This window comes from Sciurus carolinensis, chromosome 4 (genome assembly GCF_902686445.1).
Source record: "Sciurus carolinensis chromosome 4, mSciCar1.2, whole genome shotgun sequence".
Lineage (NCBI taxonomy): Eukaryota > Metazoa > Chordata > Mammalia > Rodentia > Sciuridae > Sciurus > Sciurus carolinensis.
This window is the reverse complement of record NC_062216.1, coordinates 10,803,742-10,829,120: the sequence shown is the minus strand read 5'-3', so window position 1 is coordinate 10,829,120 and position 25,379 is coordinate 10,803,742. Positions and strand designations below refer to the sequence as shown.

The window sequence follows — 25,379 nt, the reverse complement described above, 5'->3', positions numbered from 1 at the left end:
ATCCGCCCTTTTTGGGAGGAGAAGGCTGGCCACTAACCACAGCCCTGGAAGAGATGGATGGTCTTTGCTGGGTGCAGATCAAGGGCTGCCGGACTCTGGGCCTCGGCCAAGGAAAGTGCCTGGTGATACCTGGCAGTAGGGCCAGTATGCCCCAGTCCTTCTGCCCCCAAGTGGACTGCAGGGCATTTGACTCAAGGGCCACTTTCCAGAAGGGACCCCGGGCAGTTCCATTCACGTGGCATCCTCTTCCAACTGTACCCAGACCCCCACACAGTTGAAGGAGCAGATGACTTGGCTTCGTCTAACCACTTTACTCACATGCGAGATGGACAGGAGACAAGAATAACACAAGGAACATCCCTGTAGATCCCAGGAGGTCACCTCAGGAGCCTGCACTAGACGGAGAGACAGGGAGGGAGAGCGGGGCAGGGGCTACATTCACAAGAGCAGGAAGGAGTGAGGCCAGAGGGGCCACGGAGTGGGGGTCTCAGGAGAGAACTGGGGAGCAGGGCCTGGGCCAGGGTCACAGGTAGGATTCTTCCTGATGTGCCGGGAGGAGGGAGGTTCAGAAGGAGAGGACTCGAGATGGAGGGGGAAGCAGAAGTCCGCCCTACTCTGCTTCCTGCCTGGGGTCTCCACACTGGATGGCTTGCTGTACACCTCTGATGGCTGCTGAGGTCCTGCCCTCAGGGACTGGACAGAGCTCAGGAGCAGCTCCACCCACTGGGCTCCCTGTTCCACAAGCGGCACGTAATGGTCCAGAGCAGGTCAGACAGGGTGGGGCTCCGGGAAGTACAGGAAGGGCAGGCTGGAGGGACACCCCCAGGACATTGGCATCACCCAGCAGCTGTGGAGCCCAAAACAAGGTTCAGTTTTTCCCCTCAGAACAAATGAGTGCTGACTCCCCTCACCCTGGGTTAGGTCCAGGGGAGGAGAGAAAAATAAAAGGCAAGGCCCCGGCCGTGAGCTCAGAACTGAAGGAGCTGGAAGCAGAGATGACTTCCGGGTGAGGTGTGCAGACTGCAGACCCAGCAGGGAGCAGGGTGCTGTGGAAGAAGACGACCCGGGAGCCTTTCCGGTTTGTCCCCTGCACATTCATGGGCACGCGGCGCCCCACAGCAGCAGCCCTGAGTTCTGACTGCCGCTTTGCAAGGAAGAGGGAGGCCTGCTGCCTGGGGGAAGCCCTGGGGGTGCTGAAGGTGCTTCCGGGTAGATGGGAAGGCCCCGCCCCCTGGCATCGTCCCTCACCGGGCCTGCTCCCCTCTCCTTCTGTAAAGGTCCCCACGTGCCCCTCCTTCAAGGCCATATTGTTTCTCTTTGTCCTAGTCCCACCCCTGCGTCCCCCTGCGTGACCCTTCTGCAGGGCAAAGTCCTCCATCTTTTCTAGCTCCTCTAGCAGATTCCCAGCACCAGGTTCAGTAGCGTCCGAATGAAGTGTCCCAGGAAGACCTTCGTCACCGGTGCTCCCTCCACAGAGGCCTACAGGCAGATGGCGCTGGCCCCCAAGGGCACTTCGGAGGCAGCTGCAGTTAAAGGCGGTCATAGGTGGCTGGCAGGGCTGCCTTGGAGCCAACACAAGGGACATGACATCAGATCATTCCAGCCAGGAATGGAGGAAGAAAGAGCCCCAGGGTTCCCAGGAAGCAGACGATGATAAATAGCCAGAGGAAGATCCTGTCGATGACCATGGCGACACACTTCCAGTCTTCTTTCACCTGGAGGGAGAAATGGACTCACAGTGACAGAGGCCAGGCCTCAGGAAGAGCTCCTCCCATGCTCGGGCTCCACTGGGATGACCATAGGGCTGCAGCAACCGCTGCCTGAGACCCTGGGGGGAAACCATTTCAGCACAGGTGCAGAGATGGGCAGGAGGAGAAGCAGGGCTGACCCAAGTCCCACACCATCCTCCCTGAGTCCTTCCCATCTCACCCTCCACACTGCAAGGGCTCACAGGTTCTGGTAAAGAGACTAGAGGGACACAGAGAGGTGCTGGAACCATCTAAGGAGATGGAGCCTCCCAGGGGCTGCAGTGATTTCAATGCAGAGAAGGTAGTAGGTGGGGTAGGTGTGACTCGGGGCAGGCTGGGGGGTGGGTGGCTTTGTGGAGCTTGGACTCACAGCCCAGGCCAGGGATCTGGATGCCTAGCAGCTCCCACATTAATGATTAATTTTCTTATCCACTCAACAAAGCCACCCAGCAATCCTCTCCAGTCTTTCATCCTTCTCCAGGTTGATAAGAGAATTCTAATGCTGAGCGCTGGGTAAGGCAGGGGCTGTGGATGGGCCCAGCCTGGTCCAACCAAGAGTCCACAGGGTTCCCGGGGAAATCGTGAACTTCACAAAAGGCCCCATGAGCAAGGAGGAGACCACCCAGCACAAAAGAAGAAGGCCACAGCTGCAGGGGCCAGCTCTCCGGGGCTCTCCTGATGCCCCCATCCATCCCAAACCCCTGCCAGCTCCTGAAGGTGGTGGCATGAGCGTGGCACGGCAGAGTCTCCCAGTGAGCCTGGGCAGGGATTTTTTTTTTTTTTTTCGGTGCTGGGGATTGAACCCAGGGCCTTGTGCTTGCAAGGCAAGCACTCTACCAACTGAGCTATGTCCCTTGCCCTGGCAAGGCATTCTTGACCTCCTGCCAACAAGTGTCCCAACAACTGCCAGCTGGATGTTCTCTCTCACAACTGATTCCAGACTCTTTGGGGCCATGCCTGAGGAAGACCAGCCCTCAAGGAGGGGACCAGGTTGGTTCAGCTAACACCTCAAGGTGGGATGGTTCCCAGCTAAGCTGGTAGAGTCGCCCAGGGGAGCCCCTCAACCGGGCCCAACGCACCGAAGAGTCAGCATCCTCCGACCGCAGGTGGTCAGCGATATAGTGCACACCTTCCAGGGCCTTCTGCATGCGAGGCGACAGCAAGATCTCACGCTCCCCAGAGGAAGGCTCTGCCCTGGGCCCTGGGGTCCCTGGGTACAGATGTCCACGGCCACAGAGGACACCCATGGAGGGGGCTGGGCGGCCTGCACACACCCATCTGTCTTCCTCCTCCTCCTCGGCCTCCTCTCTCTCCTCTGCATCCACACTGGTCTCCAGCCAGTGACAAGACGGGCTGAGCTTCAGGCCTGGGGACTCGTGGGGCTCCAAGGGTGGCAGAGGGCGGCTCATCAGCAGCCACCGGGGCACACGGCCCAGCAGGGCCGCCCGCACCCAGCGGGGCATGCTGTGGGTGCGGGGCGAGCGGTGGTGCACGTTGAGCACGAAGACGGTGACGACGATGGAGAGCGTGACGAAGATCATGGTGAAGAGCAGGTACTCGCCGATGAGCGGGATGACCAGCGAGGTGGACGGGATGATCTCGGTGATGAGCAGCAGGAAGACGGTCAGCGAGAGCAGCACGGAGATGCAGAGCGTGATCTTCTCGCCGCAGTCGGAGGGCAGGTAGAAGACCAGCACGGTGAGGCAGGAGAGGAGCAGGCAGGGGATGATGAGGTTGATGGTGTAGAAGAGCGGCAGCCGGCGGATGACGAAGGCGTAGGTGACGTCGGGGTAGATCTCGGCGCAGCAGTCATACTTCTTGCTGTTGTAGGTGCCCGTGGCGTTGATGATGGCCCACTCGCCGCTCTCCCAGTAGTCCTGCAGGTCCACCGTCTGCTCCATCTGCTCCAGGTCGATCTTGGCCTTGTCGTAGGTCCAGGAGCCAAACTTCATCTTGCAGTTTTGCTGGTCGAAGGGGAAGAAGGTGACGTCGATGCTGCAGGAGCTCTTGTAGATGGCGGGCGGCACCCAGTGCACGGTGCCCGTGGAGAAGAGGTGGGCCTTGGTCATGTGGGTCACCGCGAACTCCCCATCTGCACTGCGGAGAGGAGAGAGCTGCGGGCTCCGCACACCCACCCGCCCCCACCAGACTGCGGCAGAGAGCAACCCCCACGCAGGCAGCTCTCCGCTGGCCAAGCGGCTTGTGTTTTGCGAGGGTCCGAAATCTCCCCAGGAGACAGACGTGCCTGAGTTTTCTTTTCATCTATCATTATTTTAATTGCAAAAGTTGGAGTCGTGAAGAACACTGGAAAGTCCCAAGAATTTTTAAAATACCCACTATTAACATTTTGATGTTAAACGGTCTCAGGTCTATTCTACTGTCGTGGAGACCGTGATTCTAATGGTATTGCACATTTGAGATCATGGGATGTATGTAGTTCGATTGCTTGTTTTTATTCATTTAATATTTTAGGGTGGAGATTTGGGAGTGTACTTTCCCTCCCCAGCAGACGTGAGCAAGCAGCCTCTCAGGAGGAAAATCATGACTTTTCCACCAGGTTCTTTTGTTCTTTGCTCAAAAGAGACCTAAGATTTTTGCTACTGAGGAAACTTCCCAGAGTCCATGCATCTAACTCATCCACTAGGACCCCACCCCAGGAAAGTGAGCTAGGATCCCTGCCCTGGGTGAGCCACAGGGAATGAGACAGGCTCACGACCTCAAGATAAAGGAGGCAGCTCGGCACCAACAGGAGGCTGGTTGGAGTCCTCTGGGAGGACTTGGCCAAGAGAAGGAGGGAAGCCCCACAGCAGAGAGTCCTGCAGCGACAGGACACAGCTGGGACCAGGGGCAAGCTTCACAGTGCTCCCTGGGGCCACCTGTGGACACTGGAACAATGGTGACCAGTCAGGCAGGCCTTCTTGGAATCCTGAGTCCCTGGGTTCCCCTGGGCACTGGTGCAGTGGGTTCAACTTCCCCTTCCCTTCCCATGGTCAGGTCTAAAGTCCAGGGAATCAGAATATAAGGGAGTTTCCCATGGAATAGTTCCAGGGTAGAGAGATAGGCTGGCTGGAAACAGGGACTTTTGAAAGAGACTAACAAATACATTAGGTGAAAAGTTAAAAAATAAAATAAAATAAAAGCTGTTTGGTCATTTCACGTAGTTACCACTAGATGGCAACACACACCCATCTCGGGGAAGGAACAAGTCTGTTGATTGGCGGCCTATGAACTGGGTGGAGCCAACACTTCCGTAAGCGTCCTCAGAAGTTTGGACTGGACTTTTGTCTTATCAGAAGAGTTTCTTGTGATAATCAAGCCGTAGTGGCCAAGGCTTTATTGACAGTCCTAAAACTTAAAGTTATATCTGACCCTAGGACTTTGCTCATATCTCGGCCAGACGTATAGGAAGCAGAAACTGGAAGGGCCTGGGTGCCAGCTCCCGGGCAGAGTAATGAGGTGGGGGCATGAGGCAGCAAACCCCTGGCACCTGTGGTGTCAGACCGGCAGGCCACCTGGTGGTAAGTTGTTTGTTTACCAAGGCGGCTTAGGTGAGAGGGCGCTGGGCCTGCCCGGAACTGGACGGTGTAAGGCCCTGTCGTTGCTCCCCACTGACCTGCCTGGAGACAGAATCCAGAAACGGACCCTCCCCCTCTGTTTCATTGTTCAAAAAAACAGCATTTTTAAAGTAGGGTCCCATGGATCAGGAAGTGCCGGGGAAGCTGAGCGTCCCGCTGCAGGACTTCCAACAGCATTTAAAGTGCTATTGGGCTCTGGTGGCTTCCAAAGGCCCTGGGGTGGGGGGTGACAGACATACAATGTGACCCAAAACGTGGCCATAGGTATTCCCATCTCACAGAAGCCGCAGTGCTCCTTAGAGCCCTGCTTTAGAAAGCATTTTTAGACCATCGTAACACCATCTTCTGGACTTTAACTTCGTGACCTCTCAATGAAGAATTACCTGATGCCAAACAAACGAAATCAAAGTCTAGATTTCTATTTCTTCTATCAAAAAGTGTCTTAATTAATTGATTTTTGCCCACTGGGACTCTCTGAAGACTTCCCCTGCCCTCCAGCTTCTCGTCGTTATGGTGAAATTGATCCTTTTTGGTCTTGAATCCAAGGCAAGTATAAAATAACAGTATTAAAGAAAAAAACATACCCAGTGAGTTTGTTCTTCAAAGGTGCTACCGTAGGATGCTCCTTACCTGGTCGACGATATTGCCATCCTTCAAAATTTCAACTCTTAAGGCATTGCTAGAGAGCCTGAACCACATTTTTCAAATACTCAGAATAGGCAAATTTTTGTCCCACTAGCACGGTGCTGGAAATGAGTATACATTCAGCGCTCAGTAAATGTTGGTGCATAAGAGGGAGAGAGCAGAACGAAAGGATTAAAGCACACAGAGATGGGGGTTCTCTGCTAAGCACTGAGAGGGAAGCGACGCAGCCCGCCAGGTCCCCTTGCCGCCCCTCCGGGGGTCTACCCAGGACCCCCATGGCTTCCTACTTGTTGTAGAGGACAATGTCAGGGATCCAGATCATCTCTGAAGGGACCCGGAGGGAGGTGACGTTGCCAAAATCAGCTGGGTTCCAGCGCAGTTTGTAGTCGCTCCACTCCTGTGCAGGGGAGGCCACCTCGCTGCAGTGCCAGGGAGGGGCCTCCGGCAACCAAGGCTGCTCTGTGGGATCCAGGAGCCCCCAGAGCCCCTCAGAACAGAGGGGCCATGACGCCAGGAAAGGGCTCTGACCAGGGAACCAGGCAAACTCTCCCAGATAAACACCCTCCTCGCTTTGCCCCAACCTTAGTGACCAAATCCCAGGCAGGCAGCAAGTCCTCTGGTCCCCAGCCTGCCGCCCAGCTGACCACTCCAGTGCGCCGTCGCAGGCATCTGTGCTGAAGTCACGTTTCAGCGCATCACGGTTTACAAGGGCGTTTAGACTCCCCATCTAGGAAGAGCCTGCAGGGACGGCCGGCCAGGGAAGTGACTCCCCGTTGAACAGATGAGGACGCTGAGGATCACAGGGGTGAAAAGCCTCATGCCAGAGACTTACAGTGGAGGCAGGGAGCTATCTGTGACCCTCAAACCAGGCTCCAGAGACCTCCCTGCCCAGGGGCCAGGAGGAAGCAGGACACGCTCTGGCCTCACTCTTGCTTCCCACAAATCACATCCAAGCCAATCTGTGTTTCTCCCCCCAAATCAGATTCTCATTCTCTCTCTCTTCCATCTGTCACGTTTTCAGGTTCAACCATCATTTTGGGGTACCCATGTCAAGTTGGGGCATATTAATGCCCTCAGGCATGTAGTAGGAGATTGAATCACATTCATTTTACAGATGAGGAAAGTGAGGCTCGGAGAAGCTATGCAGCTTGCCCAGCATCACAGGCTAGTCAGAGGTGGCGATGGATTGACGGCCAGCTCCCACCGCCGTGCTATTTACTCGCCTCCCACCCAGCCCCTGGTCCAGGTGACCAGACCCTGAGGACAACTGTGGTGACCTAGGTTCTAGGCCTGCCCAGGCCACACACACAGTACCTTCCTTGCTCTGGTCCCCAGCTGGCACATCTGTGAAGATGAGCCTCCTGACCCTCCAACAGGTCTGGGAGAACAGCCTCAGAAGGGACCTGCTCAGAGCCCCTGGGCCAAGCATCTAATTTAAAACTGAGTAGCTGACACATCACAGCCCACCACTATCAGGGGCCCTGGAGGGACAGCACTTTCAGAAAGGGTGAGAGCCAGGCCCCTCTTCAAAGGACTCAGACAGAGAGGCCAGTCAACATTCTGGTGGTGTCTCTCTGCATGTGAACCTCTGCAACAGCAACAGCCGGGTGCTGGTGGGGAGTGGGCGTGGTGGGCAGGGCGCCAGCTCCTCTTTCTCACACTCTCTACCACCTCCACATCGGGGTCTTCAGAGAGGCAGGACAGAACAGGAGGGGTAAGGTAATGAGACCTGTGTCCCCAAGTCTGCCCCTAGGAGCCGCCCATCAAAGAGGGCCACGTGCTGTTTGGTCCTCCTTCCACTGAGGGAGGGGATCGCTGTCCCTCCCTGAATCTAGCTGGACTCCTGTACTGCCCTAGCCTATAGCATATGGCGAGATGGACGTTGAGCCCAGTCAGGCCACAAGAGACCAGTAGCCTCCACTTTTGTCTCTGGGGACTCTCGTTCTGGAGCCCTGAGCCACAGGTGGAAATCTGACTCCCCTGTTGGAGACACTGCAGGGAAAGACCCTGAGAGGTCCTGGACAAGGCGAAGAGCCCAGTCAGGTCCAGCCTTTCAGAACCTTCCAGAGCCTTCCAGAACCTTCCAAACACCCCTGCTGTGTGAGCAAAGCTGTCTTCGATCCTCCAGAACAGGACAGCCACCAGCCAGATGCTACCAAGTAGTGACCATGCAAAGCAGAGGAAATCACTCAAACTCCTGGCCGTGAAACTATGAATAGGATGACCTTTCATGACTTGAGCTCTGGGGCTGTTTGTCAGGCAGCACGGACATGGACACAGGTTGTTCTCTGGGGCTCGGAGTTGGGCACACCTGGGCGCCCCTTTACAGGTCCAGCTGCACCCTGCTTCTCATTTCTCATGGGCAGAAGGAGACCTCCATGGGGTTTTGGTGGCAGTGTGGACTGTCCTCAATCAGCAAGGACTATGAAACGTCCCTTACAAGAAAGGCATCGCTGGCTCTCTCACAGGTGACAGGGGACTCAGAGCCTGGCCACGTGAGCACAACCCTCTGGAGAGGCCACTTGCAAGCAGATGGCTTGCAGACAACCCAAGTAGCAAGATTCCCCGCCGTGAATTCAGCGGCTTGCTACTGCAGGACCCCTCGCCAGGGAAAGGGGCGGCGTCAGGGAGAGCCCCTCACCTGCCTCAGCCAGACGTTGGTGGTCATCATCTGGTTCTTCTCATCCTGGCCAGTAAGAGAGAGTGAGGGCAGCAGAGTCCAGGGACAGGGCGAGCAAGAGGGGCTGCGGGGACCCCCACTCCCAGGAAGAACCTCTGCGTGACACCCAAGCCCAGCCGTCCCTCCCAGCACGCCATGGGCACTCGGATTCTTCAGGGTCACCAAAGAAAACCCAGCACTGCTGCCCCATGGTGCCCTGGAAGGGGGCCCCGGGCTGGGGGGGGCTGCGACAGCTCAGCAGGAATGGAGGTGGCTGGGGGCTGGGCTGGAGGGGGACCCTGAGGAAGAGCCCGGGGCGGGAGGGACAGGCCCACCACGTCGATGAGCTGGGCGATGGACAGTCCGAAGCGCACGATCACCACGTCCGAGGTGTTGGGCACCGGCCGCGCCCAGCGGTTATAGCCCCCGAAGAGGTGTTTGAAGAGGCGGTCCTCGGCCTGGGTGCGGGAGCCAGGCTGCGCCAGCACTGCGGGGAGGGACAGAAGAGGAGGGGCTCCAGGAGGCAGCGGGCACGCGGCTTCCCACCCAGCAGAGGCCGCCGGCCTCGCTGAGCGCCAGCTTGCTCATCGGTCAGGAGGGATGTGACTCCAGATCCCACCCCACAGCCTGCAGGGGACTCGCGGTGACAGTGTCCACCAGAGCTTTGCACAGCACCAGGACGTGGTGAAATCAGGTCTCACCCTCGTCAGTACTGGACGTCAGTACCTTTCTGGTATTAGATAAGAAAGCCAGGGGACAGGCGCTGCAGCCGGGGAGAGTGGGGAGACAGACCGAGAGGGGAGACCCAGCCCCCATCCCAGGAGCCCTGAGGGCCGGGGATATGGGGCAGACCCCTGGTCCGTGAGGCGTGAGCTGCAGGGAGGGTCCCCCCATGACAGCGAGCCTGGTGGTGCGCAGCGTTCATCCCCACCCACTGGTCAGAGGAATCACCGGTGCCAGCCAGGGCCCTCTGCCACTGAGGACACCTCCCTGAGTCGTTCCTAAACCACCGGCGCTTGCCGCTTCTCCCTGCTGGGCAAAGCACTCCGGATCTTTCTGCTGGTTGTCACTACTCTGCAAACAGCTTCGGCACTCGAGTGTCTGCGGCCTGAGCAAATGGAGAACTACTGCTCCAGATCCAGAATGCAGCAGCACCATCGGGGACAGAAAGCCCGCGAGGACAATGGCCACCACGCGTGTCCTGAGTGGCCGTCGTGGCCCAGGTGCTAGGTGCAGGTTTTCCTTCCGTCCCCACAATAGCTCTGGGAGGTCCACAGCGCTACTCGTGTTTGGCAGATGAGCAACATGGAAGCTGGGGACATTCAAGGTGACACAGCTGTTAATACCATGACAGCCCCTCTGCCTTCTCCCTGTGGAACCAGGCACCAGCTCCTGACCTCTAACATCCTTGCAGCCTTGAGGACTGAAATGAGTCCACCTGCAAGAGATCCCCCACCCGCATGCGAGCACACAGGTGCGAAGGGTAAGGCAGCCACTCACCTGCCGGGAGCAGGAGGGGCCACCAGAGGCCAAGCTTCCTCCAGGACGGCGGTGCAGGACGGGAGGGGCCCATGGTTTCAGAGGAGGGTCTGGCTTCCCCTGCACATCAGAAGGAGAGCAGGTCCAGGTTTGCCGTGGGTCTGACCTGGCAGGGTGTCACCGGGCTGGCGTGGCGGGGGGCCACTGGATTCTGCCAGGCTCCTTCTGCCACACGTGTCCTAAGCCAGGGAGGGGCCCTAACCCATGCCTTCGTGACGCTCCCAGGAGGGGGTGGAAGGCCTGCCAGGAGCACAGGGCTCCTGGACTATCCCCTGCTTGACTGAGGAATCAGTGTCTTCCTCTTCCCAGCGTCAGCCAGCGGCTCTCCCTCAGACAAGGCTGACCCACCAGGGGGCAGCACCACTCTGGCCTCAGTGCCTGGTCTATAAAATGGGGATAATCCCACAGCCAAGGGCGGCCAACAGAAGACGACAGGTACTAGTCACAGTAACCAAACGGTGCAAGTGGCCCAAATGTCCACCAGCTTATGAACAGATGAAAAAGCGTGGTACCCATGCAGCGGACTGCGATTCAGCCAGAGAGGAATGAGGAGCTGGCACTGTGTCGTGGAAGAAGCCTGGGAACAGCACAGACTCAGAGGGGCCAGCCACAGGAGCCCCCCACGAATGAGGCCATCAGTGTGGGAAGTCCAGGGTGGGAAACTCCCTGGAGACTAAAGACTACAGGGAGTGGATCTGGAACGGAGGCTGTACAGGAGTTGCTTAGTCATCGCTGGGTTTCCTTCTGGGGCAACGAGAAAGCCCTGGAAATACACAGCGGGGACAGTTGTACAGTTCGGGGAAGATACTAAAATTGACCAGTCGCTGCGTTTCTAAAGGATGATTCTATGATACGTTGAGTACAGCTTGAAAATGCTGTTACTAAAAAATAAGCACCTTCAGGATTGATACGAAGTAGCCGACTCTCAGACCGTGCGGATGGCGGTAGGCGCAGAACCCGGAGCCAGAGGCTCTAGCGGTGAAATGGGCACAGCGCCAGGGATGTCTGAGCTGCTGGACTTGTAAGGGCAGTGAGAGTTGGGGGACGCAGTATTTTAAGTTCATGTCCTATTTTATGTCATGTGTGGTTTAAAACGTGTCTCTAAGGTAACATGTTAAGTATTACCTTTAAAAGTTGACACATCCAAATTAGCATTTAAAAAAAAAAAGAGCCATTTCTATTGGCAGAGAAGACGCCTTCTGTTTGGGTGCACTTTGCATATTTAGTGCAGAGACATAGCACTGGCCTTCAGCACCAGCTGTGGGAGCAGGGCTTCCTTTGGGGATGAGGAGAATGTTCTGGAATGAGGTAGTGGTGACGGGTGTAGAGTGTTTTGAATGTGCTAAATGACACCAATGGTCAATTTTATGTTATGTGTATTTTAACCACAATTTCTAAAAAAAAAAAAAAAAATTTTTGAAAGAGAACATGGATAAAAGAATGCTTTAAAAATGTAAACCACCACATACCCGAGGAACTAGAATGATCATTAATGGAGTCATGAAGCCACCTTCTCATTCTCAGTCCTCCTCGCCCCAATACGGCAGCAGTGGGTCCAGACATCACCCGTGATCCTCTGCTTCTCCCCAGACCTGTCACACTGCGCCCTTCTTTCCTCTTGACAGGAAAGGAGAACCAGCCTGGAGGTTGCAAACGTGGTCTTGGGTCCTGACCGAGTCACTAGGCCCTGCTGGGCTTCTGGCTTATCCATGAGATAGGGCTTGCCTTCTCTCACCCTGCCGACCTCCAGGACAGGGACAGGGAACAAGCGGGGTGGTTTGTGCTCCTGGAAGCTCCAGAGCCCTGCAGTGGCCGGCTGGGCATGCGGCTGCTGTGCTTGTCCAAGCCCCAGGGCTCCGTGCCAACACACAGCCACAGATTGTGCCGACTGGGGAAGAGAGGGTGTGGGAAGGGCTTGAGGTGAGCGTCAGCTGCCTGGAATTTCTGGGACTTATTTATTGCAACAGGCTCTTCCAGGGCGTGTTTTGGGGAAAAGGCCTCCCACATCAATTTTCCCAGGAGATTTCAATGCAAAGACTCACTGGAACTTGAGATTTATGATTGACCCCTGTTCCCTTGAGAGAATGCTGCCCCTGACCACCAGCCGCCCTTACCTGGCGCCACACCACCTGAATGCTGTCCTGGGTTTTCCTGCATCATCCTATCTCTCTTACAGGTGACCGTTTCCTTCCTGTCCCCCAAATGGTTCCCAGAGGTGGCTGCCCTGGAGAGCTCTCCCAGAAGGGGTCCCCATGTGGGAGGGACAGGGGTTCTGGCCCTGGGAAATTGCCTCCCACAATAACCACATGCTCACACCACTCAGGAGCCGCTCTGTCCACACTCCGGACCTGCAGCCTGTCTGCCAGGGCTCCTATGGGAGTGCAGCTTCATATACACGTCAGCTAACGGCCCTGAATGCTGCACAAGGTTTGTGTGGCGCCCACCTGCCTGGTGAGCAGAGTGACTTGGTCCAGGGCCTCTGGCCCTCGTGTCCCCTGGTGCTTCTTCCAAGCAAGGAAAACAGCACAGCTAAACTTTTTCTAGGGAAAGTTCTCAATACCATCTCGCTCTTTTCTCTTGTAACCATTTTCTCCTATGTACATATAGACCACCTGATCCCTCAGGGATTAGAAGTCATTTTTACTTGTATTTGACACTTTTCCACATTTCCCAAATTCCCAACTATAAGCTGCATCAATTACTTAACACAATGGTGCATTTTTTATAGGTAGCAATATCTGCTATGTTTGGATATGCCCTCCCCAACCTCGTGGGTTCACACAAAATTAGGAGGACTCAGTCTGAACAGAGTGCAGTTATCCAGGCCAACTGTGGGAAAGGGGAAGCAACACAAGCTCATCAAAGATGCATGGATACACAAAACGTGCGTTGTGCATACAGCAGAATATCACTTAGCCTTTTAGGAAGGAAAATTCTGGCACATGCTACAACATGGATGATATAAGCCAGACACAAAAGGATAAGCACAGTATGATCCCACTTACATGAGGCACCTGGAGTAATCAAATGCACAGAAACAGGAAGTAGAATGGGGTCGCCTGGGGCTGGGCGGAGGAGGGCTGAGGAGTTAGTGTTTAACCTGCGGAGCAGCAGCTGGGGAAGATGATGAGGTTCTGGAGATGGATGGGGGCCATGGCGGCAGAGCAGCCTGGATGTTGAACTGTCACTGAACTGCTGAGTGGGTAAAGTGGTAAATGAAAATCAAAATCAGCTGTGTTCCCCTGGAATCACCTTAGCATTGGGGCCTCTCGTGTGGCCCCACAACTAGGCAACGGTCTGCAGAGGCTTCTGGGAAGAGCAGAATTCCCTGTTGTGAGCTGGCTCCTTCAGGGTGAAGACTGGGTCTTCCTCACTTCGTCTCTCCCCAAGCCCCAAGCCCGGCCCCAGCTGGCCGTGAACTGCAGGTAGCAAGGGGCACCTTCTGCTCTGTGAGTTCGAGGTACTAGATCCTGTGTGCCTGGATCCAGGGTTCTCCATGTGCAGACCACTTACTCCTCCTTCCAACCAGTATCATGACTGAAAATTCTAAGGTTATAATCTGTTTCACCTTTTAACTAAGTACATTAAACAAAAGATTCCCCCCCCCCCCTTATTAATGAGATTGGGAACCCAGGCATGCTGGAACTGCATCATTTAGAGACAAAGAGAGATTCAGACTCTCTGGGAGAATGTGCAAATGAGATGCCATCAACTCCAGAGGATATGGTCCTGCAAGATGCCTCACATTTGCATCCTTTGTAATTAGCCCACTATGATAATTTCATTAATTTGTCACCAGAAACCAAAGGAGAAATTGTTCCAGGTAATTGACAGTAATTAGCGTCAACTCCCACAAAGGTATTTAAAGAGAAAGGCTCTGGACTCTGACACTCCTTATGGCTGGACTGGTGGTTTTAGGGGAGGGGATGACAGCAGGGGTGACATTCCTATTTGTAAAGTCTGGGTAAACGGGATGCACAGAGAAGCCTTTGCACAAAAGATGGCGTGGCAGAGTGCTCAGACACCAGCATGGCCATTGGGCTGGCGCTCCCAGTGTCCGCCCTTCTCCCTCACACCCTACATTCCAGGCAGCCTCTCGCCCACCTGGATCCTGCTTCCATGAAGCCAGCATGCCCTGAGTCCCATTCCCTGTCTGTCTTCATACTACAGCTGCTTTTCAGCTTCTCACCCACTGGGCCGTGGTCTGCACTTTTCACAAGCACCCCTTCTCCCGAAAGTCCACTCAGGTCCCCAGCCTCTCTCTGCCGTCCAGAAGCCCCACCCCTCACAGCAAGCAGGGAGTCCCAGCTCTTCCACTGCTGCAATACCATACCCCAGAAGGAGCCCTTGATCCGAGGCAGTGATACAGCTTCTCCTTCTAGCGGAGTGCTTCAGGGACAGACAGAGTACTTCCAGCTTTTGGATCTGCTCTGCATCACAGAAGTCTAACCTCTCAAGGTCAGGTACACTCTTAAAGGTCACCTGCGCTTCCAGCCTCCCAGGCAGGAATCCTCCCCACCTCCAGCCTCCAGCTATCCCAGCATGAAGGAGTTGCTGCCTCCCAACTCAGTAAATACCACTGGTGGCTGTTAATCTTCACGTAAGATTTATAGAATATTTATTGCATGAATAAATGAATGAGCAAAAGAGTGAGTGGTAGAAATAAAGACATAGAAGCAGATTCAGTACCATAAAACCAGTGCTCATGAAACTCAATTATCCGCAGCAGCCCAGAGACTTTATTGCTCACACAGGTTTTGAACAGCCCCCGACAGGGACAACCAGGAGGCTAAAAATTTTCCCAGGAGCAGGCAACTTCTGTCTCTCTGACACGATCCCCTCCTAAATATCCACAACCTGCTAGCATTCCTGGGAACCCACACCACAGTCTCCCCACAAACACAGCAACCCTGCTTACCTGTGGTCACAGAGGAAGACAGGCCATTTGAGGGATGCAGGGAACCAGCCTGGCTTGGAGATTCAGAGTGGCCGACAAAGTCCCCCAGAACAGAGCGGCAGAAGCAGAGTGGAGTTGGTCACTTCATTCTGTGGTCAGATGCGGAAGCCTGGGGGTTTAGGAGACATCCTGTTGGAATGAGGGACACTTGCCGGGAGGATCCACTTGGCCTACTGGGGATGGCTGGAAACTTCTGCAGAGTGGTCAGTTTTCCTAGGATGCCGGCTCTGGGAGTCAGACAGCTTCGTGCAGGTGCAACTGTGGAGAGGCCAGCCCGGGCGCTGCAGGGGAAACTCAAGCCCGACCCAGGAGGACCCGGCGGGGTGGCAATCCTCCCTGCGCATCTCCTCTCTCTCTCTCTCTCTCTCTCTCACACACACACACACACACACACACACACACACACACACACGCACTCACACCCTCTCTGGAGGGGAGGAGGAGCCTGTGACTGTTCAGCCTGTGTCCAGTGGGGGCAGAGGCAGCTCTGCTGTGTCTGTGATGTCTCCCTCCCTCTGAGGGACCCTCTGCTCCAGGGCCACCACCTGCACTTCCTGAGCTCACTCCAGGTGCGTCTGCTCAGGTCTTGGGTCTGTCTGTCACACAGCACTAGAGCGTTTGGTAAAATAGGAGCGAGAACAGAGCCACGAGCCACCCAGTCTGCACTTGCCTACTTCCCTCCGCTCTGGATGACCCCTCCCCCAGAACCAGTGGCCTGGGGACCACCAGCACTCTCATGCTGCGGCCTGGCCTGGCTGTTTGCCTATCCCCACCTCGGCCCCTCTACAGGTGACCTGCCTTCTATTGTCTAGAGAAGTGAGGTCGTTGTCCCTCAGTCCATAAACTGACCTCCTTTGTCTAGTATCACACCTGGTGCCTGTGACCTTAATTCTTATTAAGCAGTCCCAGGCATTCTCGTAGCTGGGCCTCTCCCTCCTGGCAGGCCATTCCCTCCTTGTGGCACTGAAACAAGCTTATTTCCTGCTCTAAAAGCTCAGAGTTCTGCTCCCCATGCTACTTGGGATCTCAGTGTCCTGACTTTGTTAAAAGCAAAGGCCCTGCACATGCGCGGACGGCTGGGGTTGGGCTTCTAGTTCTGCCCCTAAATAACTGTGGGATCTTGGGCAGGTCCAAGTTTTCTGTGCCTCGGTGTCCTTATAGGTAAAAGGAGGATGGGGACAATGGTTGCTACTTCATAGGCTTGTTCTGAGTTAGCATAAACCCTGTAAAGTGCTTACATCAGTGGAACTGAACGCAGCCCATACATATACACACATAGGGGAACGTACAGTTCTTTTGTTTTGTATATGATTGATAGTATCATCTTTGAGAAAATTAGAAGACATAAATACAGAATAATCATAAAACACTTGTAGTCTCAATATCCATAGTTAACAATTGTTACTACTTCACCAAATTTACACACACACATAAACACACACACACACACACACACACACACACACACAAGAAGTTGGATGTGTTCCTTCTTTTTCTAGAGAAAGGAAAACAGAAGGAGGGAGGGAAGACAAGAAGAAGGGAGGGAAGAGTATCACAGATCGCATCAATCAGGATTCTTGGTTGCAAGCAATTAAATTCTATCGATTAAGCTAAGCAGAACATGAGTTTGTTAAAGGGCAGTGGCAAGCTCACAGCGGCTCTTGGGAAGCTAGAGGAACTTTCTGCAGAGCAAGTGAGAACAAGGGACGCATGGGCTCCACCCGCAGCCCAGGGCAGGCCCCTCTCCAGCATGGCGGCCTCACGGCTGCCACAGAACTGAACACAAAACCGCGCAGCATCCCTGGGACTGCCGTCCCTGCTGAACCCGGGAACCGGCCGTTCCTGCGGCTGCCGCCAATGCTGCCACAATTAATTCTGATTAATTCCTGATTCCTCGTGTCACTAGCTCCCTATGCAAAGGTCAGGACAGACGCATCTGATTAACCACATGACCCAGAGGAGGCTGGGGAAGCAAGAATCTGGGGTCTGGGGCTTCTAGGTGGAAGGTATGCCGGGTCATCTTCATGCGGGAGTTGGACAGTCCCAAAATGTCTTTTAAAAGCATTAATGCCGAGAAGCCCCCAAATCTAGTGCTTTGGCTGCACACTCAGCCTTCCATAATCATACTTTGAAAAACAATATGTTTACACCTAATTGTTGTAAAAGTTGTACCGAGAATTTCTTTTAATGAAATATGTGAGACATGAGGACATGGAAGTCATTGCTACCAAGGAAAGAGTTTTTACTCACAGATCCCTAGGCACACCATTCAGGGCCACAAGCCCCCGAGTCAGCCAGGAGACGGGAGGAACAAAGGAAAAAGCAGGGCCGAGAGTCTCTCTTGGGGCTCTTGGTTGCTGAACCCCTGAAAGTGGGATTGCAGGAGAGATGTAACTTTGTTCATTAGTGTAGCCCTGTGGGAAGTGGACGCTGAGCAGATAAAGACAGAATCTAAGAAAACACAGAGCACGGACATCGCTCCAACATAAGTGCTCCTCCAAACCCCGACAGGACGCAGCCCAAGGTCTCTCCAGTTCCTCTGTCCAGTTCTAAGACCAGCCTCTCTGCAGATGCCGGTTCTTGCTGTAGTCCCAACACAACAAAATCTTGAAATTCTGTTTTCTATTGAATAAGTTACAAAGTTCATCAAAGACATGCTGCTTATAAAGTAACGGAGTGGGCAGGAAGTAAAATAAATGAACCAAGTAAGGAAAAACTCTGGGTATGTACAGTCCTCGTGTAGCAATAGGTCATTAGGCCAGAGCTGGCTTTTGGCGTGTCCTGCCCACCCTTCTCCAGAAGAAGCACCTATTCTAGAAAAGCCAACCCCCTTCCATCCCAGCAAGGGTTAATGAAATCCCAGGGATTAATATCATCAACTTGCCAGTCAGTGAATAATTGGAAACTCTGGGTTCAGGATTTGTGACTGCTGCCCAGAAGATGGACGTCAGGCAATGGCCACAGTAGGGGCCACAACAGGAACAGACTCTATAGTTGGAGTCACTTAGTGAAATCTGCAGTGACCCACTGACACTGCACACAACCACCCATCTTAGGCGGAGTTTGGGGGTAATCAAAATGAACACTCCCCACTGCTGTAGCCCTCAGTGTGGTTCCCCCTGTGTTCCCCCCAAATGTGGCACTGGTTTTATTTTCTGTGTTGTGCAGCAGGGGATCTGCAGAGCTTCCTCACAGTCCTTCCTTCAGCAGACGGATGAAGACCATGGGCCACGCACCAGGAAGTTTCCTGTGTGAGTCGGCTTTCTGTTACTGTGAAAAAAAAAAACAGCTCATAGGAGGAAAGGTTTGTTTGGGCTCACATTTCAGAGGTTTCAGTCTGTGACCAGTTGGCTTAGTTGCTCTGGGGCCCGAGGTGAGGCGGTGGCACAACATGGTGGATGCATGTGGTAAAGGAAGCTGCTCACCTCATGGTAGCCTGGGGAAGAGAGAGAGCAGAGAACTGGGCTTGCAAAATCCCTTTCAAGGGCGTACCCTCAATGATCTAACCTCCTTCCACTAGGTCCCACCTCCCAAGCACCACAGGCTGGTGGCCAAGTCTTACGCATGGGTATTTAGAGGACACTTATCCAAACCAGTATATTTCCTTAGCTGGAATCTTGCCACCAAGTTCCAGGTCACTTCTCCTGTCCTCACCATCAAGGTGATGGTCTTCCCTCGCCAAGGCACATCTTGGGAAGGAAGTATCTCACGAGTCCTTTCACATTAGGAGCAAGGCAAGCAGGTGGTACAGCAGAGAATCCATTCCAGTGTTCCCATTCCGAGTCTTCCACTGCACTGTACTGATTTCTGGTACGGCGCCTTCGCTTGGCATGGACTACCAATTGAGTGAACGGTGAGCACCGCCCCCACTGTTCAAGGCTGTGGACTAATCCCAAACCTCTAGAAAACGTACCCCCATCAGTCACTCAAACCCTACTATGACTTCCTGTCCTTGGTCTGGTACCTCCAGGATTCACGTGGACACACCCTCCCCAGACTCCACACTACATGAGCAAAGACTTGAAGGTCTTGAAGACTGGGGTGTGTTCTATGTCTCCTCCCAGGTTTTCCCCGGTCACTGCCTGCTGAGACCTATGGGGATCTGGCTGTAGTTCAGAGAAAGAGGCAGGGAGGTGTGGTGGGTTGGGACATGAAGAAATGTGACCTGCCTGGTCACAGTAGATCTTTAGGGCAAGTTGTTGCAGGATTTTTGGAAAGTTGGAAACAAGCTCATCAATCAGAGAAGCAAACAGCTGTCATTGTCAAGGGAGGCTCCATGGCATTGATCATGGTCAATACCAGTTCTTAGAGCCTCATTTCTCCCTAGCCAGTGCTGAGAGTTAAACCTAAGCAATAATGGGGCAAATCACAGGATCAAAATTAGAGCATGGTTTTTAGCGGTCTGGGCAGTTGTCAGTTTTTTGCCCTTTCTCTCCAAGTGTACCTTCAATGTATTTCTTTAAGCATTTCTCCTTCAAAATTAAACTTTCTTAGTCAAGAGCATCAGAAGGACATTGCAGGAGAATGAGACAGAGTTTTCTTGCAATTTCTGGCACAGGTGTGGGTTGGGGGGGCTGTTACAGCCTCCACCTGGCAGACTGTTGGGTTTGCAAATAAAATAACCCTGTAGCAGAGGTAAAGGATGGGGTGGGAGGTGGGGAACTATCCTCAGCGCCGGAGAGTGCCAAATCTAATGCCTCGGAGGAAGACAGGTCCCTAGATAGAAGCAGCTGTCAGAGGTGGCTGGTCATTGTGGGAGGAGGAAAGGTGACAAGGAAACAGGCACAGGTGCATGTAGGTGGGTCAATGAGGCCCTGAGAGTTGGTGGAAGTTTCCAGAATGTTCCAATTTTCTCCATGAAACTGTGAGAAGTAGACACTGGTTCAGAATAAGGAAAGGGGAGAAAGTATTGGAGACTTGAGGAGAGAGAGGAACCTAGTCTTCTGGGAGGTTAGGAGAGAGGAGAAGCAGAACTGGTGGGCTGGGAGTGGTACAGCCGGTGATGCGACACTGATGTTGTGGGTCTTCAGGGGGCTGTGGGAGCAGCAATGAGGTCATCTGCACAGCCCCCGCCCAGTGGCATGGGGAAGGAGGGGAGAAAACAGCAGAGCCCTTGAGATGACACCAGGGAGGGCCAGAGGCCAGGCAGAATGAGAGGAAGAGAAGAGGTGAGGTTGAGGAGTCGGTGGATTTTGCTGTTGATGAGCCTGGGGTTCCAGAGAGTTCCAGAAAGCACAGTAGAAAGGATCTGGGAGTTGGGGAGAAGCGTAAGTGCCTACTCTGGCTGATGGCAGGCTATCAGCGAGGACTCTCAGGAGCTCGGAGAACCAAGACTGGAAAACAGACAAGAGCAAGGCCACCACCAAAATCGTAACGCAGGACCAGGCCCCGCAGACGCCTCTGCTGCAGCTGCCGTGCCTGCCAGTGGCTGCAGTCCCTGGAGCTCCTGCTGGACTCACAAGCCCGCATCAAGTCTGGGCTGGTACATGTGGCCTGGGGCACCTGAATTTGAGGCAGGCTGGGGAAACAGGCAGGTGGCATTTTTGAATTCTAACATCAGAGGGCTCTTTCTTCTGCCACGATTCATGGGTTTGAATCTAGGGTGGGTCCATCTTATGGTGTTTTTCTTTACAGCACAGAACTTCCTTTTAGTCACATAAGCAGAACGGATTATTAAGGACACCAATAACTCACAGAACTTTAGGGAGGATGTGACACTCTAGAACCAAGAACAACACAACGAAATCAGAGCCTGCCATCTTGCCATTTCAACAAAGTCATCCCTGTGCCACCCACTGGGCACCAAGCCCACTCGGGACCAGACTGAAGTTCCATCTCAGCCTCCCTAGAAAAGCTGGGCACTAGTTCCAGGGCCCACAGCTGCACCTTGGCTTGCCCCTTCCCACCAGGCTAGCGCACCCAACTGGCAGAACCCATGCCACGCGGCCAGCATGGAGGGAGCCCGGGAAATGCAGCGCTCGAGGCAAACTCAAAATATTTGGGTTAGAAGAAGTTTTTTGACGGGTGTTGTGCACCCCTCAATGACGGATGTTCACTACGGGCTAGAATTTTCTATACGTAGAAGGAAGTAGGAGGAAGCTATGGATGTTGGGTAGCTGGAAAAAGAGACAAACAAAAAAATGACAAGTGGCCCCCACAGATATCCCCAGTCTCATTCCTCTCATTGCCCCTAAAGCAACTTGTCACTATTTGAATAGATCATACCCCTAAAATGAAAGCTCTTCGGTGGCCCCATTTCTGTGCCTTACACTTGCTGATGAATCCCAAGTGCCTAGAACAGTTCACGGCACATAGCAGGTGCCTTATACATATTTGTTGAATGAATTAAAGAAATTCACTGATTGCACTAAAGGAAGACAAAACTTCAGGGGAAGGTAGTGCTAGAAAACTGTGCGAGGCAACTTGAATTTGAGCTTGATTCAGATGTGTGCGGGCAGGGGCAAGCAGCAGTGTAAACTCCTCCTGCTACCCTTAAGAGTTAAACAGAGCTTTAAAGTAGGGCTGGGGAACCAAGGCTTTGAAGGAGGTAGGGGTGGTAGGAAATCCCCAACAAAACCTAGGGAGCTCAAGGAGACTGGTGAGTTCCATGTAAGTTCCTGAAAAATTAATGATTGACACCAGGTGTCATTCATAAATGTTCATGACTAGCCATTTTTATGATTTCATGCTGTCACCTAAAACACATTTCATAAAATTCAATTAGCAGACATGGTAGTTAGGATTTGCATTTCAAAAAGATACGCAGTTCCTATAACCCGGTTGAGTGAGCCCTTATCTCCAGCATCTTGGGCAGCAGAACACACTGGGAGGAGACTCACCAGAAAGGGCAGAGCACGGTGAAGTTCAGTGGAGACCTTAAAACTATGCCTAAGCAATTCATTCCTGCAACTCACAAGGCATTGTAAAACATTCCAGACCAGAGCAGCTAGTTAACGGCCCCCGAATAAACAGAAAGTCCGTGTGATAGCCCTGCAGCTTTCTCTCAACCAAAGACGATCCTCATTTGAAACAGAGTTTCTTATTTTTCTTTTCAAAAGGGAGATTTATGAAGTCCACTTCTGTAGACGTGTTTTTCATCTTCACTTTGCCACTTTTACAGACAAATTCAGGTATTCACAAATAATACTCTGCTAGTTAAAATCAGAATACAGGCAAGAGAAATTACTGCAGCTATTTCAAACAGAAAGAGAAGAAGAGAGTTAAGTATGGTATGGAGTACCACAAAGTCTTTGAAAGAAATGTAGTAGTTGGCTCCAAGCTGGACCTTTAAGAAAGAAAACACCTTTGAACTAGAAGCTACTCCCTTTGCCCCACTGAATCCAAGGCTCCGTGGAGGGCAAGGGATCAGGAAGAATTCCAGGTTCTTTGGACAGAGAAATTGAGTCAACGGGGTGCTGCTTAGTAAGGTGGGAGATTTCCTGGGGGAGCAGGTGAGCGAGAAGGGAATGCGGCAAGAGTTCTGTGTAGTCGTGGTGCACAGGAGGTGGCTACTAGACATTCAAGAAGTGTGAAATATGAAGTTGGATATGCAAATCTGGAGCCCAGAGGAAAGCCTTAAGTTTGAGATTTGAATTCAAGAGGTTGTATACTATATGGGTCAGGCTGCAATTTGCTTTCTTTTTCTAGAAAACTCAAATTGACCTTTGAGATTACCAGCTTCTTGAAAGAATACTATATTCCCTTCTTTGTCTCTCTTTCAGTCTTCAAGCCCTGGTTAATCCACCTCTTAACTCCAAAACTCCTCTGACAGTGCTCTGAAATAGGTCACCCAGTGTCACCAAGTCCAAAATTAAAGTTTTTTTTTTTTTTTTTTTTCAGTTCTTCTTGCAACAATTGACACTGTTGATAACTTTTTGCTTCTTAGATGTGACTCTCAGAAAAACTCCAATAAGTATCCCAGGAAGGAATCTAGAAGAGGTTATGCAGCAGGACAAGGAAGCATTCACACAGCTAAGGACCAACCAACCAAAGGTAAGCCCATTTCTTTTGTTAATCTGATTGGTGATTGCCAGACCCCAAGACTGTTGTAGAACTCCTGATTTTAGTAAGGCCTCTGACAGTCTGGTGGTTCTCGTGGAAGGTATCTTTGATTAATTTGGATGACACATTTGAAAGTGAGGTCTCCATCTTCTGTGTCCTCAGCCTTGGGAAGTGAGGAAAGAACACCAAGCCTGGTTTTAATCTGCAGAGCTGCATTTCACAAGAGAGCTCCCACAACCCCTGCACCAGTGCAGATGCCCCACCCATGAAGGTTCAGTGTTTCTTGAAACATAAATGAGCCGACGGTGTGGAAATTAGTGATTAAAAACAAACCTTGCCCATTTCTTAGGCAGCATTATTTCAAGCAGAATGTGCAAAGGGGAAATAGGCCGATTTTTTGCCTTCTAAGTCTCAAGAGACTGGAGTTGAAGTAGTCTCTGTTGGCATGACTGGAGCAACACATCTTATTCTAGAAACACATGAGAAGAGCTTGCCTCCAGAGGTAGTCAGGATAGTGAGGTATCTGGAAGCATACATACCAGATCAAGAAAAGACTTCAGTAAAAGTCATGCATTTACTGAATATACCAACCAGGATCCAAATATCGAAAGTGAGAGTGTTTGGACACGTGTACACACACACACACACACACACACACACACACACTCACTCTGTCAATCTCCCGTAAGGGCCTGTACCCTCCCCCAATGTCCCCAACCCCTTCTCAGGTGAGTCTCCCCAAAGGACTGCCTGAAAGTGGTGAAAGTCTGGAAAGTTCGCTTTCAACATGAGGAGGGAAGAAGAGGAGAGCTTTCATTAGGCGGAATCTCCAGAGGCGAGATTTTAGGGCAAGGGCCCGGCTCTGGGAAGGGACGGAGATAGAACCAGAGAGGCTGCTAGGGCCTGGAATAGCTCTTCGGCCGAGTCCCAGGCCAGAGGCGACCTGGGCGGAGCCGGAGCGGAGGGCGGGGAGTGGGCGGGGAATGACCGGGCAGGGGCGGGACAGGGGCGGGGCAAAGGCGGGCCCGGGCCGGGGAGAGGCGGGGCAGAGCCGGGGCAGAGGCGGGGCGTGGGCGGGGCCGGACCCCGGGCCAGGCTGGGCTGGAGCTGGGAGGTCGGGTGTTGGGTGACCCCAGTCCTGTGTCCAGGCCTTAGCGCTTTGTCTCTGCGAGGTTACAGCCCAGGCCGCCATGGCGTTGCGTGCGGTCGTGTTCGGCTTTGATGGAGTGCTGGCTCTGCCCTCGGCCACGGGCGCCCTCAGCCGCGCCGAGGAGGCCCTGGCGCTGCCCAGGTAAGGGGACCCTGCGCCGCTGCCCTCCCCTGGCCGATAAGGCGGGAGCAGGACCCCCTGCCGAGGAGTGCCTTTCTGGATTTGCAGCCTCGGTTTCAGATTGCTTTAGGGCGTGGACCCAGCGAAAGGCTAAAATAATATCCTGGCTCTAAAATACTAGGGTGTGAAAGTGGATCCTTTGTCTTTCTAAATCCTAAGTAATTAAACCTTGCCAAAGACTCCAGAATTGCCCCTTATATTGAAAGCTTCCAAAAGGGAGAGGAATTACTCACTGAACTAACTGCTGCCGGCTTAATGTTGGAAAGGTCTTTAAAACGTGAGAGAAGAAAGTTGTCCTAAGGCGTGTGCGACAAGTGTGCTTCTAACAGCAAACTACGGCAAAATAACCCACGACCTGCTCGCTGGGAACTGGGAAACCAGGAAGCATCCACCAATGAATGCCATGCTCGGGTTGAGTTTCACTGACAGCAGAAAATGTCTTGCTATAATATGTGAAAATCCAAACCCACCAGATTGTGAAACTATTTATGTAACATGGTTTCAATTGTGGGGGAAAAGCTGCATGTAGAAAAATGTCTGGAAGAAATATACCAAAATATCCCCGGCATTATTAACCTCCGGGTGGGATCATGAATGATTTTTTTTTTTTTTTTTTTTTTTTTACATTTTTGTATTTTCCAGCACTTAAATTTACAAATGTGTTACTCCTACTGGAGAGAAGCATATTTATTTTTAAAAACTTTAAAAAAGAAAGATAGGTAGGTAGGTAGGCAAGAACTAAGGAAGAAAAACAACAGCAAATTCTAAATGACTGACCAGAGGAAGGAGCAGAGCAGAAGAGTGGAAGCTTTGCATTCTGGAGTTCTGTCCCATCTAAGGATTCTAGAGTTGTTATGCTAATAAGGCCAACAGGACTCTTTAACCTTTATACTATATAAATCATAAAAGGCTAGTATCTGCAAGC

At 52.8% G+C, this 25,379-nt stretch overlaps 2 protein-coding genes across 3 annotated transcripts in view; one reads left to right on the top strand and one right to left on the bottom strand.

The window, feature by feature from the left end:
• Positions 1-304: 304 nt before the first annotated feature.
• Positions 305-15,405, bottom strand: Chrna2 (cholinergic receptor nicotinic alpha 2 subunit). Its single transcript, XM_047547897.1, has 7 exons — positions 15,085-15,405; positions 10,128-10,226; positions 8,963-9,114; positions 8,610-8,654; positions 6,256-6,365; positions 2,828-3,845; positions 305-1,715 (listed from the first exon to the last, which is right to left on the bottom strand). Exons 2-7 carry the CDS (start codon positions 10,198-10,200, stop codon positions 1,590-1,592), a joined length of 1,524 nt encoding a protein of 507 aa, XP_047403853.1. The 5' UTR covers positions 10,201-10,226; positions 15,085-15,405; the 3' UTR covers positions 305-1,589.
• Positions 15,406-24,208: 8,803 nt separating this feature from the next.
• Ephx2 (epoxide hydrolase 2) overlaps positions 24,209-25,379 on the top strand; it is a 54,671-nt gene continuing 53,500 nt past the window's right edge. The window contains exon 1 of one of the 2 annotated variants that reach the window (XM_047549236.1): positions 24,209-24,415. In XM_047549236.1, coding sequence (XP_047405192.1) covers positions 24,315-24,415 — 101 coding nt within the window. In that variant the 5' untranslated portion in view covers positions 24,209-24,314. The remainder of the gene's footprint in view (positions 24,416-25,379) is intronic. The other variant, XM_047549237.1, reaches the window with a different exon arrangement.